Source organism: Paralichthys olivaceus, chromosome 7, assembly GCF_024713975.1.
Source record: "Paralichthys olivaceus isolate ysfri-2021 chromosome 7, ASM2471397v2, whole genome shotgun sequence".
Classification (NCBI taxonomy): Eukaryota; Metazoa; Chordata; class Actinopteri; order Pleuronectiformes; family Paralichthyidae; genus Paralichthys; species Paralichthys olivaceus.
In genome coordinates, this window is record NC_091099.1 from 810,001 (window position 1) to 825,000 (window position 15,000).

The 15,000-nt window shown below is 45.3% G+C and overlaps 3 protein-coding genes across 11 annotated transcripts in view; all 3 read right to left on the minus strand.

The window, feature by feature from the left end:
* slc7a10b (solute carrier family 7 member 10b) overlaps nucleotides 1-7,636 on the minus strand; it is a 10,688-nt gene extending 3,052 nt beyond the window's left edge. Inside the window, exons 1-8 of the mRNA XM_069529161.1 lie at nucleotides 7,377-7,636; nucleotides 3,917-4,121; nucleotides 3,135-3,286; nucleotides 1,497-1,622; nucleotides 1,267-1,420; nucleotides 514-637; nucleotides 96-199; nucleotides 1-7 (exon numbers count right to left, since the gene is read on the minus strand). The exon at nucleotides 1-7 is cut by the window's left edge and continues 90 nt beyond it. Of these exons, the coding sequence (XP_069385262.1) occupies nucleotides 1-7; nucleotides 96-199; nucleotides 514-637; nucleotides 1,267-1,420; nucleotides 1,497-1,622; nucleotides 3,135-3,286; nucleotides 3,917-4,121; nucleotides 7,377-7,515 (1,011 nt within the window). The 5' untranslated portion in view covers nucleotides 7,516-7,636. The remainder of the gene's footprint in view (nucleotides 8-95; nucleotides 200-513; nucleotides 638-1,266; nucleotides 1,421-1,496; nucleotides 1,623-3,134; nucleotides 3,287-3,916; nucleotides 4,122-7,376) is intronic.
* Nucleotides 7,637-8,387: 751 nt separating this feature from the next.
* On the minus strand, nucleotides 8,388-10,374 carry faap24 (FA core complex associated protein 24). Its single transcript, XM_069529167.1, has 4 exons — nucleotides 10,129-10,374; nucleotides 9,196-9,338; nucleotides 8,960-9,115; nucleotides 8,388-8,858 (listed from the first exon to the last, which is right to left on the minus strand). Exons 1-4 carry the CDS (start codon nucleotides 10,202-10,204, stop codon nucleotides 8,607-8,609), a joined length of 627 nt encoding a protein of 208 aa, XP_069385268.1. The 5' UTR covers nucleotides 10,205-10,374; the 3' UTR covers nucleotides 8,388-8,606.
* A 1,073-nt stretch (nucleotides 10,375-11,447) lies between these two features.
* The window catches only part of wwp2 (WW domain containing E3 ubiquitin protein ligase 2), a 36,226-nt gene continuing 32,673 nt past the window's right edge, over nucleotides 11,448-15,000 (minus strand). For all 9 annotated transcript variants that reach the window (XM_069529154.1, XM_069529152.1, XM_069529153.1 and 6 more), the window contains 7 exons: nucleotides 13,682-13,815; nucleotides 13,462-13,602; nucleotides 13,241-13,361; nucleotides 12,873-12,977; nucleotides 12,695-12,791; nucleotides 12,514-12,586; nucleotides 11,448-12,142 (listed from right to left, as the gene is read on the minus strand). In XM_069529154.1, coding sequence (XP_069385255.1) covers nucleotides 12,043-12,142; nucleotides 12,514-12,586; nucleotides 12,695-12,791; nucleotides 12,873-12,977; nucleotides 13,241-13,361; nucleotides 13,462-13,602; nucleotides 13,682-13,815 — 771 coding nt within the window. In that variant the 3' untranslated portion in view covers nucleotides 11,448-12,042. The remainder of the gene's footprint in view (nucleotides 12,143-12,513; nucleotides 12,587-12,694; nucleotides 12,792-12,872; nucleotides 12,978-13,240; nucleotides 13,362-13,461; nucleotides 13,603-13,681; nucleotides 13,816-15,000) is intronic.

Sequence of the window (15,000 nt, forward strand, 5' to 3'; positions counted from 1 at the left end):
ACACAACCTGTGGACAGAAGCAGCCACCGGAGTGTCAGCGACAGCATGATGAGGCAGGAGGCGGGGCAGGAGGCGGGGCAGGAGGCGGGGCTCACCTGGACGACGTGAACAGGTAACCGTTGATTCCTCCGAAGGTGGACAGGGCGACGGAGATGGGCATGATGACGGAGAACGTTCCCAGAAGCTTCTCCCCGAACGTCTGAACGTTAAAACAACACAGAGATTTAAGAACGGCTGAAAATGAGACAAACACTTAACGTCTACTTTGATTTTTTTAGTTTGGCCCATGTCCCATCTGCTAACATGGAGGGGGCAGGGGTAGTGACCTATACTGCAGCCAGACACCAGGGGGCCATGCAGAGGTCATGTGGTCCATCTTTACTCTCAGTCACTCTGCTGAACTCTACTGTTTGTGTTCGGTCTGTTTCTTCTCAGTCGTTTGTTCCTGATCTTGAAACTGATTCTTGAAAACGGGACGAATGAGTGTGACTCTGGTTCGGCCTCGTTACTCACTACGGCCACGGCATTGGACGACAGCAGCTCCTCGGGCGACATGGAGGAGAAGTAGGCGATGTTGGTGAGCGTGTACACAATGGTCACCAATGGAATGGAAATGTAGATGGCACGAGGTAGATTCCTGAACCGAGGACCCCCCCACACACACACACACACACACATGCACACACACACACACACACACACACACACCATGCACAGTTGACACGGAGAAAAGAAAATCAATCAAACATGCATGAGAGAAGAAAACACAACAAATGAAAAAGAGGGAAACTTTAGATTTCATCTAAAAATCTAAAAAATCAGATAAGCTCAGAATACAGTGTAGTGTGTGTGTGTGTGTGTGTGTGTGTGTGTGTGTGTGTGTGTGTGTGTGTGTTGATTGAGTCAATTACTTTTGTCTTTGTCATTTGTGAACAGGTTTGTTGTTGTAATACTCATTTAGGCCACCAGGGCAGATGAGACAAACTGAACATGAGACTTAAATATATAATAAATAAAATCCTCGTTCAGAAATGTGACTGATCGTGAAGCAGAATTCTTCCAAATAAAGTTTGAAAATAGAAAGAAACTGTTAAACTACAGTGCTTGTGTTGTTTTTTAGAGTTTTATTGATATTATCACACACAACCTCACAGGAAGTCACTCAAAAGAAAAGTGACTGTGAACCAGCTGAAGACAACATATTCAACACACACAGAAAAAAAGCGTCAAGATGGAGGCTGAGCAAAGGAAGCGTCAATGTTTTACCGTCTGGGTTCAACCACCTCCTCTGTGACGTAGTTGAGGAAGTTCCAGCCGCTGAAGGCGAAGGAGGCCTGAAGGAAGGCCAGAGCGATCTGCCCCACCGATGGCGTCCTGTCCATGGAGAAGGCCACCTGAGGCGTCAGAGCCTCGTAGTTCCCTGGAGCAGAAATCACACGGTTCAGATTGTGAACTTAAGGAAGCGGTGAAGCTGGAGGCCGCCGGCTGTGAGTTACCGTTGTAGATCTGGACCAGGCCGACCACAATGATGAGCCCCAGAGCCATGAGCTTCCCCACGGTGAAGATGTCCTGGATCCTGGTGGCCATGCGAACGCTGGAGCAGTTCACCCAGGTCAGCAGCACTGACACACATCCAGCAACACACAGTCACAAGAGCAGACAATTGACAAACCTCATCTCATTATTCAAGAATTTATTCAAACACGTTCGTCCCAGTGGAATTAAAAATCTCTTTCAAAGGGCCGAGAGCAGAACTGTGTGGAGGGGGAGGAGCCGACAGAAGATCCTCGTGAGCTGATCAGTGTGAAACCTGCTGGAAGTGGAAGCTCCTCCAACATTCAGATGTTTGTGTTCACTGTGAAACAGGAGGAGTCAGAGCCAGAAGACTGGAGCTCAGGGTTGTGCGGCGCTGAGCTGACATCACTTTGGTCTTTGTGGACCTGTCTCGCTGCCTAATTGCTCGATGTCTCGCCTCGGAGCACCTGAACCGAGCGCTGCCACCGACGCTCTTTGTGGCAGCAGTGAGTGAACGACGTCCCGGGACCTCAGCGTGCGATTCCTCTTCTCTGACGCCACCGTTCACACTTGTTTTCAGAGCTGGATGTTAAAACGTGAGTCGTGCCCGGCCTCCTCTGGAAAGCAGGGGGGGTGGGGTGGGGGGGGGGGGGGGCACATTTTGTTCGGCCTTCGCAACGGAAGTGTTTTGTTTTGTGGGACTGACAGTTCGTCTTTGTGCCGGGGAGCGGGGCCACCATGAGAGCGAGCGGGGCAAAGCCGGTGACAATGATGGACGAGGTGAAACAATCATGCCCTCCCTCGCTCGCCCTTTTCCCACATTCCTGCCTCCCATGGCAACCGGCTGCTGCCAGTGCCCCCCCCCCCCCCCCCCCATCCCCTCACCACAGCGGACGCAGGGAAACTCATGCAGAACGATTTAAAGAAGAATTCCACCAGATTTTAATCATCACGGTGAACGTTCTCAGCCGTGGTTAAATTCACCTGATGTCACAGTGATGTCACAGTGATGTCATCAGGGGGACCTCGGATTGGAGGCAGGTGTGGAGGAGTGGTGCATCATGGGAGATGTAGGAGAACCTCTTGTTACTTGTGACACTTTTATTCTTTTGCCCTTATTTTGAAATGATGTTTTATTTTAACTGCTGCTTTTTATAAATTTTCTTCGATGTTTTGTTTCCTTGTTTTCTTTAAAAGGTTTTATAAAAATAAAGTTATCATGAATTTTACTATGTTTGAATTTGAATTTGTGTTATTTCATTTTTACGCTAGTTTATTGTTATTTTACTCTTTTGTGAGTTTATCATTTCAGAATAATCCATTTTCAAATTACATTTGGTTTTTCGGTTTTCTTTTCCAAACCTCTCGTCCGTCCTCAGCGGCCGCAAACTTTACACGTGACCACTTCTCCTCAAACAGACCAACGCTGGACTGTGATGCACACGAGGAGACGCTACTTCTCTCAGACCAGGAGCGACCAGGGAGACGAGATCAGGATCGGAGCCGCAAGACAACGTGTTCCCTGCTCCGCCACGGCTGGAGGAGCAGTGACGCTGAGACGGACTTTCAACACGACACACAGACCCTCTGAGACATGAATCAATCCAGGAGTCACTCACGGAGACAGGTGGCCGAGAGCATCCGCGTCGCCATGTACGGAGGAACACACTCTGGGAAGACCGGCTGCAGGACGTAGCTGGAGAAGGTGAGGGCGATGACGGCCAGCGTGGTCGGGTACATGATGAGGACGGCGCTCCACAGCAGCAGGAACCTGGACGAGGAAACCGGACGTTATTTAATTCAGTGTCACACAAACAGATAAAGAAACAATCACATGACATTATTCTCAAAGCTTTAAACCTGAATATGGTTTTATTTAACTTTTACTGTTAAAATGATCTTCTTCTTCTTTTCATTCCAAAATCATTTAAATTAACTTTAAAACTTTGGTGTTAAATATATATATATATATATACGTACATATTTAATACTACAAATCTTTTCCATTTAACCCTTTAAATAGCCTAGTTTTAATAAATCATTGTTATTTTGTATCTTGACTTGTTGCCTTTTTAGTGTTGAATATTTAGAAATATAGAAAATATTTCCGATTTGAAGTATTATAGTTTTGTGAAGGTGCAGGAGGCGGGGCCTAATGTTACCTGTCCGATTGATTAGTTTTAAATATATAAACACAACATGTAAATCGATGCGTTGTAAGATGTAGTACAGTTGAAAGTACTGATATGTATCTAAAAAGTACAGTAAAGTAAATGTACTGGACTCAACGTCAGCTGTGATTGGCTGCAGCGACCAGCGATGAAGCTGATGAACGAAGGATGTAAAGAGAAAATCCCCACGTGAGACTGAAAACTCCCAGAAAGTCTTTTAAACTTCTCACCCCATCAGACCACCGAATATCTCCGTGACGTAAGAGTAGTCGCCTCCGGATTTGGGGATGGTGACGCCGAGTTCCGCGTAGCACAACGAGCCCAGGGCGGCGATGCATCCTCCCAGTAACCACACCACCAACGCCAGGCCCACCGAGCCCGAGTGCTCCAGGACGCCCTTCGGAGAGATGAAGATCCCCGAGCCGATGATGTTTCCTGAGGTCGTCACAAAAAGAAATGAACGTTCCACCTGCAGATGTTTCTGATGAAAGTACACAACAATTACACGACTGACCATTCTGCTTTTAACGAGGTTTGTTTAGAAGAATTCATTAGATTCATATGATTTACTGTCTCGTTTATTATTATTATTATTATTACATGACTTAAGATTTGCAGCTTTAAAGCAGGATGTGCAGACACATGTTGACAGAGCCTGTCACACATGCTCCTCACATGTGACCCAGAACATGCCCCCCCCCCCCCGAAACCACCAGTGACCCGTGTGAGACTCTTGAGCAACTCCAGTCCCACAATCCCGACTGTTCCCCTCCGAGTTTATACAGAGGCATTAAAAGACAAAGCGCTCCTCAGCAGAGTGAGTTAGAGAAGGAGGTAAAGGCCATCACTCAGGCCCGGGACAATCGCTCCTGCCGGAGCCTCAGTATGCAGCGAGGAGGACCAGCAGAGCCACACATTCAGACCGCAGCGCTACCAGTAGCACGGCAGGAGGCAGCCAAGTGGCACAGACGGCCGTTACATAACCAGACATAAATTATCCAGGCCCGGCTGCAGAGGTGGGAGGTGACCGACTCACCTTCTCCACATCCGGCTGCTCCTGCTGCTCCTGCTGCTCCGGAGCAGTGACACAAGGAGAAGTGGAGCTCCAGAGAATTCACTGGTTTTACTTCGCTCCACTCACCAGGAGCGCTTCATGGGAATCTGAGGGCCCAGGGCAAAGAGGGACCTGGGGGGCCCCAACTTCAAACCAGAGCGAGCGTCCGCCAAAGAAACTGAGGAAACGAAACGCCAGCATTCCTCAAACCAAACCCACGAATCTCAGAGATAAAACCATCACACACGACGTCAGTGTCGAGGGTTCTGAGCGTGGTGTCGGTGTCAACGAGACCCTGAACACATCGAGGTGTTTTTTAACTAAACATAGCGTCTCTACGTCTTTTATATAAATATATAATATATATATTATTATATATATTATATATATATATTATATATTTATATTATATATAATAATATAAACGTCACGATTAGTAGAGATCACGACGTGGGGGGGGGGGCTCTCAGCTCAGGTTCCCCTTCAGTCACCCTGTTGCAGCGGCCCTGAGACATACACTGCTCTCAGTGGTTCTGTTCTCTTGATTCTCTCCGTTCTCGTTTTTTTCTATTCTCTCCATTCTCTCATTTCTAGTTTCTCTACGTTCTCTCATTTATCTCTGTTCTCTCCATTCTCTTGTTTGTCTCGTTTCTCTCTCCTTTCCCTCCATTCTGTTTCTCTCCGTTCTCTCTCGTTTCTCTTGTTTCTCTCGTTTCTCTCTCTGTTCTCTCGTTTCTCTCTTGTTTCTCTCTCTGTTCTCTCCATTCTCTCTCGTTTCTTTCTCTGTTCTCTCCGTTCTCTCTTGTTTCTCTTGTTTCTCTCTCCGTTCCCTCCATTCTGTTTCTCTCCATTCTCTCTCCGTTCTCTTGTTTCTCTCGTTTCTCTCTCTGTTCTCTCATTTCTCTCTTGTTTCTCTCTCTGTTCTCTCCATTCTCTCTCGTTTCTTTCTCTGTTCTCTCCGTTCTCTCTTGTTTCTCTTGTTTCTCTCTCCGTTCCCTCCATTCTGTTTCTCTCCATTCTCTCTCCGTTCTCTTGTTTCTCTTGTTTCTCTCTCTGCTCTCTCCGTTCTCTCTTGTTTCTCTCTGTTCTCTCCATTCTCTCTTGTTTCTCTCTCTGTTCTCTCCGTTCTCTCTTGTTTCTCTCTCCGTTCTCTTGTTTCTCTCTGTTCTCTCCATTCTCTCTCTGTTCTCTCTCGTTTCTCTCCATTCTCTCTCCGTTCTCTTGTTTCTCTTGTTTCTCTTGTTTCTCTCTCTGTTGTCTCTGTTCTCTCCGTTCTCTCCGTTCTCTCCGTCCCTCCTCGTCTTCAGGAGGAACCAGCAGTAGTTTGTGACCCGGTCGGATCAGAAGGTCGAGGATCCGTCTGCTGCCAACATCACTGCGGCTCCTTGGCTGCTCTGACACTGTCGTCACACGAGCGCCATCATGAGGCTGTTTCCCTCATTACACACCAGAGATATAAACAGATTGATGTCATCTTCACCTTTAACTCACTGACTCCGCCTCCCACCGACAACCAACAAATAAAGATAAATAAAATAAAGCAGCTCTCGAAACTACGTCCATGAAATACTCTGACTCCGCCTCCTGTCAACTCGTCTGTGGTCACGTGACTCAACCTCAGATTCACGCTTCAAAGATAAATGAAGCTGAAACTTTGACTCAACAGAGAAATTTAACGTGAAGGTTGTTTCTGTGTTGAACGACTCTGTGTCACTGAGGCCGGATTCCTCTGGTTCGGTGGGTGTGTCCGACGTGTCGTCCAATCAGCAGTGGCGTGAATATGAACCCGTCATATTAGAAGGTCAGTGACACAGACGAGTGTAAAGTTCTCTACAGATGCAGCAGCTGAGTAATTATCGTGAAATACAATAAAACCAGTTCTTTCCCCTGAACTTATTTTATATTTTCTGTTTCTTTAAGTTCACAGACGACCTCACATGATTAGCTCTGTTGTTCCACACGTCACAGACGTGACTTCAACAAATATCTGAGATTCCAACGTCCAGAACGAGATTCTCTGCTGCTTGTTCACCGCTCAGTCACGTTCTGGGTGAGATGGACACAGCACAATATATATATATATATATATATATATCAGTGCTGTGGCTCAGGGGTGGGAGCGGGTCGTCCTCTAACCAGATCAGCAGTTGGATGTTAGATGCTCTGTATGAATGTGAGTGAATTAACACACACAGTGTTTATCAGATATTACAGTATCCTCAAACTGGTTATGTGTATTTTCCCCAACGCTTGATCCATAAAACTCACGAATAATAAAGATGAAGTTCAGTGAAATCCTAGTTTCACTCTGAAGCTCAAACTTTTTCTTCTGAAGCATCAGCTGATGGTTTCAGTGGATTCATGATGTAATGAGGGACCATGCAGCTGGTGTTCACATTAATAGGAGCAGAGTGCTGCAGCCCTCCTCCCTCAGGCCTCCTGCTGCATCCTGCTCCTGTTTGCTGATCTGAGGAGTTTGTTCTGCTCCAGGAGACAATGTTCTTCTGCCTGAGCTGCAGCTCCTGGACCTGCTCAGCCTCAGTCCAACACGGACACAACTGGACACTTGTTGAGTCGTGCAGGACCGAGCTGAGCCGAACAACAGGTCCAGAGTGAGACGTGGATTTCAGCCTCACCTATGATGATGGTGCAGGCGCTCAGGAGCCCGATCTCCTTCTTCAGGGTCACTCTGTCCGGGATCTCCTCCTCCTTCTGGCCTCCGTGCGTCACGGAGCTGCGCGGCCGTGCGCCCCCGCCGCTGCTGTGTCCATCCATGTCCGCCTGCCCGGGTCCGGTCGGTCCAGTCCAGAGTGTGCGAGTCCTCCCGGGTCCCAGGACGCTCCTGTCCTCTCCTCTGCGTATTCATGCACTGTGAATGGGCTGCGCATGCGCAACAAGCTGCGGCTGCTCAGCGCAGAATGTTAAACAGAGAGGAGCCGGTGATGCGTTCAGGGACACCAGGAGGAGGAGGAGGTGCAGCCTCCTCAGTGTTAATGCAGGAGCGTCTCTATCACTGACTTTGGACCAGACCAACTAGAAGACAGTTACCAACCAGTTCTATTTTATTGTTAAACTTTCCTCTGGACATGTTTTTCTTTTTTAATCTTTTATTTTGCTTGAAAATGGTTTAAACTCTGATTTCTGACTTTAATTTTCTTTGTGCCTCATAAATAAAACTGCCTTTTTCTATGGATTCAACTAACATCTGTCAGATTCTATTTTATCGAGACTTTAAAAGTATCGTAGAGAGACACAACAGAAAAAAATGATTTTAACCTCCAGAACCGAACTCGGTGCTTCGACCTGTTGAGGTGAGCAGAGAACAACTCATGGATCCTGATGAAAAACCTCGGGCAGGTTTAGAAAACTATGGAGTGAGATTCTAGTTCCTGTTGTTTAAAATGGGAAGATAAAGTCTGATCTCCACTCATGACTGAGGCAACGGTCATGTTTTCTCTCACAGAAATGTTTGTTCACAGGACAAAGATCCACGTCAATCGTGAAAAGAACATTATTAGTTTGCAGAATAACAATCTGTGGAAACTGTCCTCTGCTGATTTGTTAAGATTCTCGTGTGTCTGGTTCAAAAAATCATCACAAAAAACAAAACGTAACAAAAGGAAGATTAAAAAAAAAAAAAAGACCAATTGATGCTAAACAACATATTTATTTGTTGTGGAAATGATCCTCATGACATTTCTTTGTCAAGAGGGTTTGATAACGACATCGTAGGAATCAGTCAATAGATATCGGTGGCTGAAATGTTTCCCTCCTGACATCAGCCAGGAGGAAAGTCTCTGTCGTGAACACAAATGGTCCCTGAACCTGGTTCGACGGCGACCCAGAGTCGGGCCTGTGGACCGGCCTCACGTTCCAGCAGCAGTGTCTTTGTGGAAGAAGCTGTGGATTTGCTGAGCAGCTGCCTGACCCACCACGGGCTCCAGCTCTGCAGGGCCGGCACTGCAGAGCCGCTGAATGCTGGAGAAGTGCTGCAGCAGAGCCAGAGCTTTGACCCGACCCACCCCAGGGACCTGCTGGACCACAGCCAGGACCGCTGGGTCCAACGGCCGGGACAAACTGGACCTCCTGAAGGGGTTGTCTCTGCCGCCTCCGTGGACCTGGAGACGATCAGAGCACAAATCAGGTAAAGGTTAGAAAAATAGGAGTTATTATTATTTCAGTATTTTCTGTTTCTTAAATAATAAATAATGTTGTCTACGATCTGAGCGATGAACTGCGAGGCCTCCGTCTGCCCGCTGACCGGCAGCAGAGTCAGGCCGAGGTCCAACACCACAAACTTCTGCACAGCAGAGAAGTACTGCTCGCTCAGTCGGGTCTTCTCCACCAACACCAGCTCCTGGAAACGGCTGCTGGTCTGAAAACAGGGAGGAGGATGATACAACCAAAAGAAGCTTTCAGCAAAGCTCAGACCAACGTCTCCCTCATCGAACTCACATTTCTGTACCGAACCAGTTTCCTCTTGTAGCTGTTTCCGGCTACGACGTCGCACTCGGACACGTACAGGATGCAGCTTTTGTCGGGAAGATAGAAATCTGTGACGCCGAGCTCAGTCTCGAAGAGGATTTTCACGCCTCCACCTGCAGCGAGAGTCGTTTGTTCATGACTCACGTTGTTGACGTTCGTGTTTAAAACTTGTTGTTTCAGTCGTGAAAAACACAAAGATTTCAATTTAACATCACAACAAACTGAGAAAACCAGAAACCAGAAACAAATTCTGATCAACTCATCGACAAACTGACGAATGTCTTTTTGTGCAGACGTCCCAAACTGATCTTCAGTAAAGAGGTTTGAAACACGAGGCGACGCTATAAACAAATCATTTACTTCATGTGATCGGAGTTATACTTTAGTTCACAGCTCAACAAACACATCGAAGTGTCTCTTTTCTTTACCCCAGAAAAGATCCTTCATATTTAAACACTTTATATGTAAATACTTTATATTCAAATACTTTATATTCAAATACTGTATATTCAAATACTGTACATTCAAATACTTTATATTCAAATACTTTATATTTAAATATAAAGTATTTACATGGAGGGGACCCTCTCTGCGGAGGCCTCCATGTTGTTTACATTAGTCCAGACCGAACAAACTAGTTTGAGTTTTTATAAAAACTGAAGCTGCCGCAGGTTCTTCATGTTCTGAAGGAGAGGGGGAGGGGAGGGGTGTTCAGCTGCAACATGACACTTCACCACTAGATGTCACTAAACTCTACACACTGCACCTTTAAACAGAGACGGTGTGATGAACACAGACGATCTAACACGTGGACCTGAATGGAGGAGCTGCAGGTTAAAGAATAATAATAATAATAATGATAATAATAATAATAATAATAATAATAATAATAACAACAATCACCCTTCAGGCTCTGGACGAGAGGAGAGTTCCTCCACTTGTCTCCGGTGAGAATGTGACCGAGAGGCGGAGCCGCCATGTTGATGAAACATTAAACCGTGTTTCTGCTGTGAAGAAAACTTTCATCGAACATCCATGAAACCGAACATCGAACTTTTTAAAAAGATAAAAACTCGGTTTGTTTCTGTCCTCGGGAACTTCCGGGTCTCTTCCTCGTGTCCTCAGCTGGTTCATATCAGGAACATGCGGCTCCACGTCGCCTCCTAGTGGACAAGAAGGAAAACTGCACCCTGCTAATTCATTAACACACAGAATCTTTATTTTTCATATTTTTTCAATTGACCTATAATTATAATGTATTATATCTATATATATCTAGCTATTTATGTATATATATATATATATATATATATATATAGTGATCGTCTTTACAGTCAGTGTCTTTATATACAGTCAGTGATCATCTTTATATACAGTCAGTGATGGTCTTTATATACAGTCAGTGATCGTCTTTATATACAGTCAGTGATCGTCTTTATATACAGTCAGTGATGGTCTTTATATACAGTCAGTGATCGTCTTTATATACAGTCAGTGATCGTCTTTATATACAGTCAGTGATGGTCTTTATATACAGTCAGTGATCATCTTTATATACAGTCAGTGATCATCTTTATATACAGTCAGTGATGGTCTTTATATACAGTCAGTGATCATCTTTATATACAGTCAGTGATGGTCTTTATATACAGTCAGTGATCGTCTTTATATACAGTCAGTGATGGTCTTTATATACAGTCAGTGATCATCTTTATATACAGTCAGTGATGGTCTTTATATACAGTCAGTGATCGTCTTTATATACAGTCAGTGATCGTCTTTATATACAGTCAGTGATGGTCTTTATATACAGTCAGTGTCTTTATATACAGTCAGTGATGGTCTTTATATACAGTCAGTGATCGTCTTTATATACAGTCAGTGATGGTCTTTATATACAGTCAGTGATGGTCTTTATATACAGTCAGTGATGGTCTTTATATACAGTCAGTGATCATCTTTATATACAGTCAGTGATGGTCTTTATATACAGTCAGTGTCTTTATATACAGTCAGTGATCATCTTCATATACAGTCAGTGATGGTCTTTATATACAGTCAGTGATGGTCTTTATATACAGTCAGTGATCATCTTTATATACAGTCAGTGATCATCTTCATATACAGTCAGTGATCGTCTTTATATACAGTCAGTGATCATGTTTATATACAGTCAGTGTCTTTATATATAAACTGATAAAAAAAAAACATTTCCACATGACTCAAGATTGAAATCTCATTTATTTTAGTTATATACAGGAGAAAACTGCTTAATTTCACAATGAACAGGAAAATAAAAAATAAAATCAGGTCTCGTCTGTTTAATGGTTCCTCTCACACGTGCACGCTCGTCTCGTGCGCTGCCTCGGTCATTTGAAATGTTAAAAAACTTATTTCTCTCTGGTCGATATGTTTCATCTGAAGCTGCTGAGAATAAAACTCGCTGCTGCGTTTCTAAGCAGAGATGATGTGTGAGACTCCGTCCAATATAATTCTCTGTATGTGCCCACACACACACACACACACACACACACACACACACATACATACAGAAACACACACACACACACACACATATGTACAATGGCATTAAGGTGAGCGCACACACACACACACACACACACACACACACACACACACACACACACTTTTCCTCCACGTTCCCCATCATCAGCTCCGTCTTCATCCCATGATTCTCCCCCAGGGGGCGACAGATGTCAAGTGATTTCTCAGATAAACAAATGCAAATTATAAGAACAAAAATCCTCCCATTGACTGGACGGCTCCTTCTCAGTCGTCTCGTGTGAGTTTCCTGCGTCACTCCTGTCCGAACCCCTCCGTCTCCTCGATGGCGAACAGGAGTTTCTCCCGCAGCTGCTCCAGGCTCCTGTACGGAGGCAGGTCCAGACGGTTGAAGCTGTGAGGAGGAGACACCACGTTAGTCTGTGTGGATTCAGTATCACCACAGATCCTCTGACGTACGTTGGTTTGACATCAGCAGGTGTTTTTGTAAGTGACTGTGATTCTGTTTAAATTCTGGACGTTTGAATTAACTTCACTCTAAAAGCTAGTTTGTGTGTTTAAGTTCTTTGGAAGGTGTTTGTTAAAAAGCAGTAGTGATTTAAAACGCTGTTACAAGTCGTATAGAAAATCAAAGCATGTTTGACCTGAAATGAATAAAACTACAAACTCTTAATAAACAGATTCTTCCAGTGACACATGAACGTGATGCTACATTCGTGATCGATCCTTGAAACCAGTCACAGGCCTTCATCAGGAGCGGCTCACCATGTGTGGCTTCTTGGAAGCCAAGTCTCCTTCCCCACCTTGTCTATGCAGAACTTCTGGGGACCGTTACTTCCTGCAGAGAAAAGTCCACTCATCAAATATCACTGGAGATTTAATGTTGAACTAAACGACAACAGTATATCAGATGGATGCGACTGCAGTCGTGTGTGTGTGTCGTCACCTATGAGCTCAGCGAAGCCTCCGACAGGCAGCCGACAGGTTCCTGTCACGAACTGAAGCAGACGGATTCTCTTCTCGTTGTCCATGTCCTTCACCACCTGCGGGAACACCACACTCAGTTCTCACACTGAACACACATCCTGCACTGTGTGCCCTCAGAACCACAGAGCGCCCCCTACCTGCCAGAACCAGTGGATCTGCTTGCTGTTCTTGGTGTAATGTCTGTAGATGGTGTTCCTCTGCCAGTCGGACAAATCGATCTCCTGCATCCCACAAAGCATCAGCTGCAACCGACCACACACAAGGTTCAGTGAGTCAAACTGGTTTTACACGGGATTTAAAGATGGCCGACACGACCCCTTAAGTGAAGCCAAAACACCTCAATCGCTCCCCTGGTGGCAGGCTGCGGTATAGGTCATAAACCCTATCTCCTCCATGTTAGCAGATGGGACATTGATAGGGTTATAACACTGATGTATCTTCAAGTGTTCTGATAAGTTTGGGCGAGTGCACCGTGTGGGCGGGACCCATAAACATCTGATCTCACCTCGAGCTCCTTCTCGTCGAAGTAGCGGAGCCACTCGAGAGGAACCACCTCGTTGAAGCCGTCCAGGAAAGCTTTGGTCTGCTCCTCCACGCCGCGGGTGAACCTCCAGTCTGTCAGCAGGCTGAGGGGAGGGAGAGAGTGGCCGCCATCTTTATTTTCCTCCGTTTCATTTCTGATGAAGTTGCCTCTCTGTCTCTTGAACACGGCTCTGATTAACGTACCTGATATACTCCTCCTTGTTTTCCTCCGTGACCAGCTCGTTCTCTCCGTCGTCCTTCAGCTGGTGAGTGGAAACTTTCCCGAGGATCTCCATGTCCTGAGCGAAGTACAGCTCCACACCGCACTCCTCCAGGTTGTTTTCTCTGGACACAGGAACGCACACGTTCAGGCACCAGAAATCTACATAAGCTCGTATGTCCAGTCCTGCTGTGCAGTACTTACTTCACCCACATGATGGAGTTATAGAACTCAGGGTCGATGGACTCCAGGTCTTTGAGAGTTGGTTTCTTATCCAACATTCGTTTATAGAACGGCAGCGTGAAGCCGGTGTCGATGAACTTTCCGTGGTACAAAGCCTAAAGGGCAGATTAGGTACGTTACACACCACAATGAGAAACGTCACGCTGCGACTCGCTGCTAAAAATATAACACACACACACGCGCACACACACACACACACACACACACACACACACACTAAACTTGATGATACAGCAAGAAAAAAGTCAAGACTTCATTAGCTGTGAGAAAGTTAACAGCTTGTTGATCGACGTGTTGTTATGACAGGTTTCTTAAGAGGATGCATTATGTCAACAAGTGTGTGTGTGTGTGTGTGTGTGTGTGTGTGTGTGTGTGTGTGTGTGTGTGTGTGTGTGTGTGTGTGTGTTAACAGAGAGGAAGAGCGAGCAGACTCAACCAGACTGAGCAGTTTAACCTTCGCCAAGAGCAACACAGGTGTGAGCGGAACATTAGGATTAAAGATGGAAAGTTTCAACAGAGAGAGAACCGGAGCGCGAGCAGGTTTGTTCGTTGGGTGTTGGTGGAGAAAAGAATCTTTATAAGGGAAGTCAGCAAACTGCAGTTCTGGGTTAAATATAGGCGGCCGCCGGTGGGTGTGGGCCGGGTGCAGCAGTGAGGTCATGGTGTGGGTGACGGGTGGGGTGGCAGATGGAGGAACGGGTGGAGGGTGTCACTCCTGGGACCTACGGGTTTCTACGAGTACGTCATGTACTGAAGGTACTATCTACACGTGTTTACGTACATGTTACATGTGTGGCTAATAAACGGTGAAGACTCGTGTAGAAACTGAGACATTCAAGGGTTCTGCAGTTTTCAGTCATCTCAACATCAACTTCAATCTAAGATGAGTTTATCATCACATTCGTCCTGTTTGTAGTTTTATTACAGCTTTTTAATTTGTATCACTGAGAAGAAACTACAACACAGACGTTATACAAAGTTTATAAAGAATTAAAGGACAATGAACAATAACTTAGTGAAGTTCTACCTAAATATATTTAGACTTTTTAAATAAATAAATGAAATTCTGATTATTGAATTTTAGACCTAGTAAGATGTTTTCAAGACTCTGCAGAAACCCTGAATATTGTTCTGTATCTTGTTCATTTAGTTTTAAACTGAAATGGACCCAAGTCTGAAATAAATAAATAAATACTGGCAGCATCACTGGTTGAGTCTGTGTCAAAACACAGACGCAGTCGATCTTTAAGGACGTCGAACTGTGGAGCCTGATTTTAATA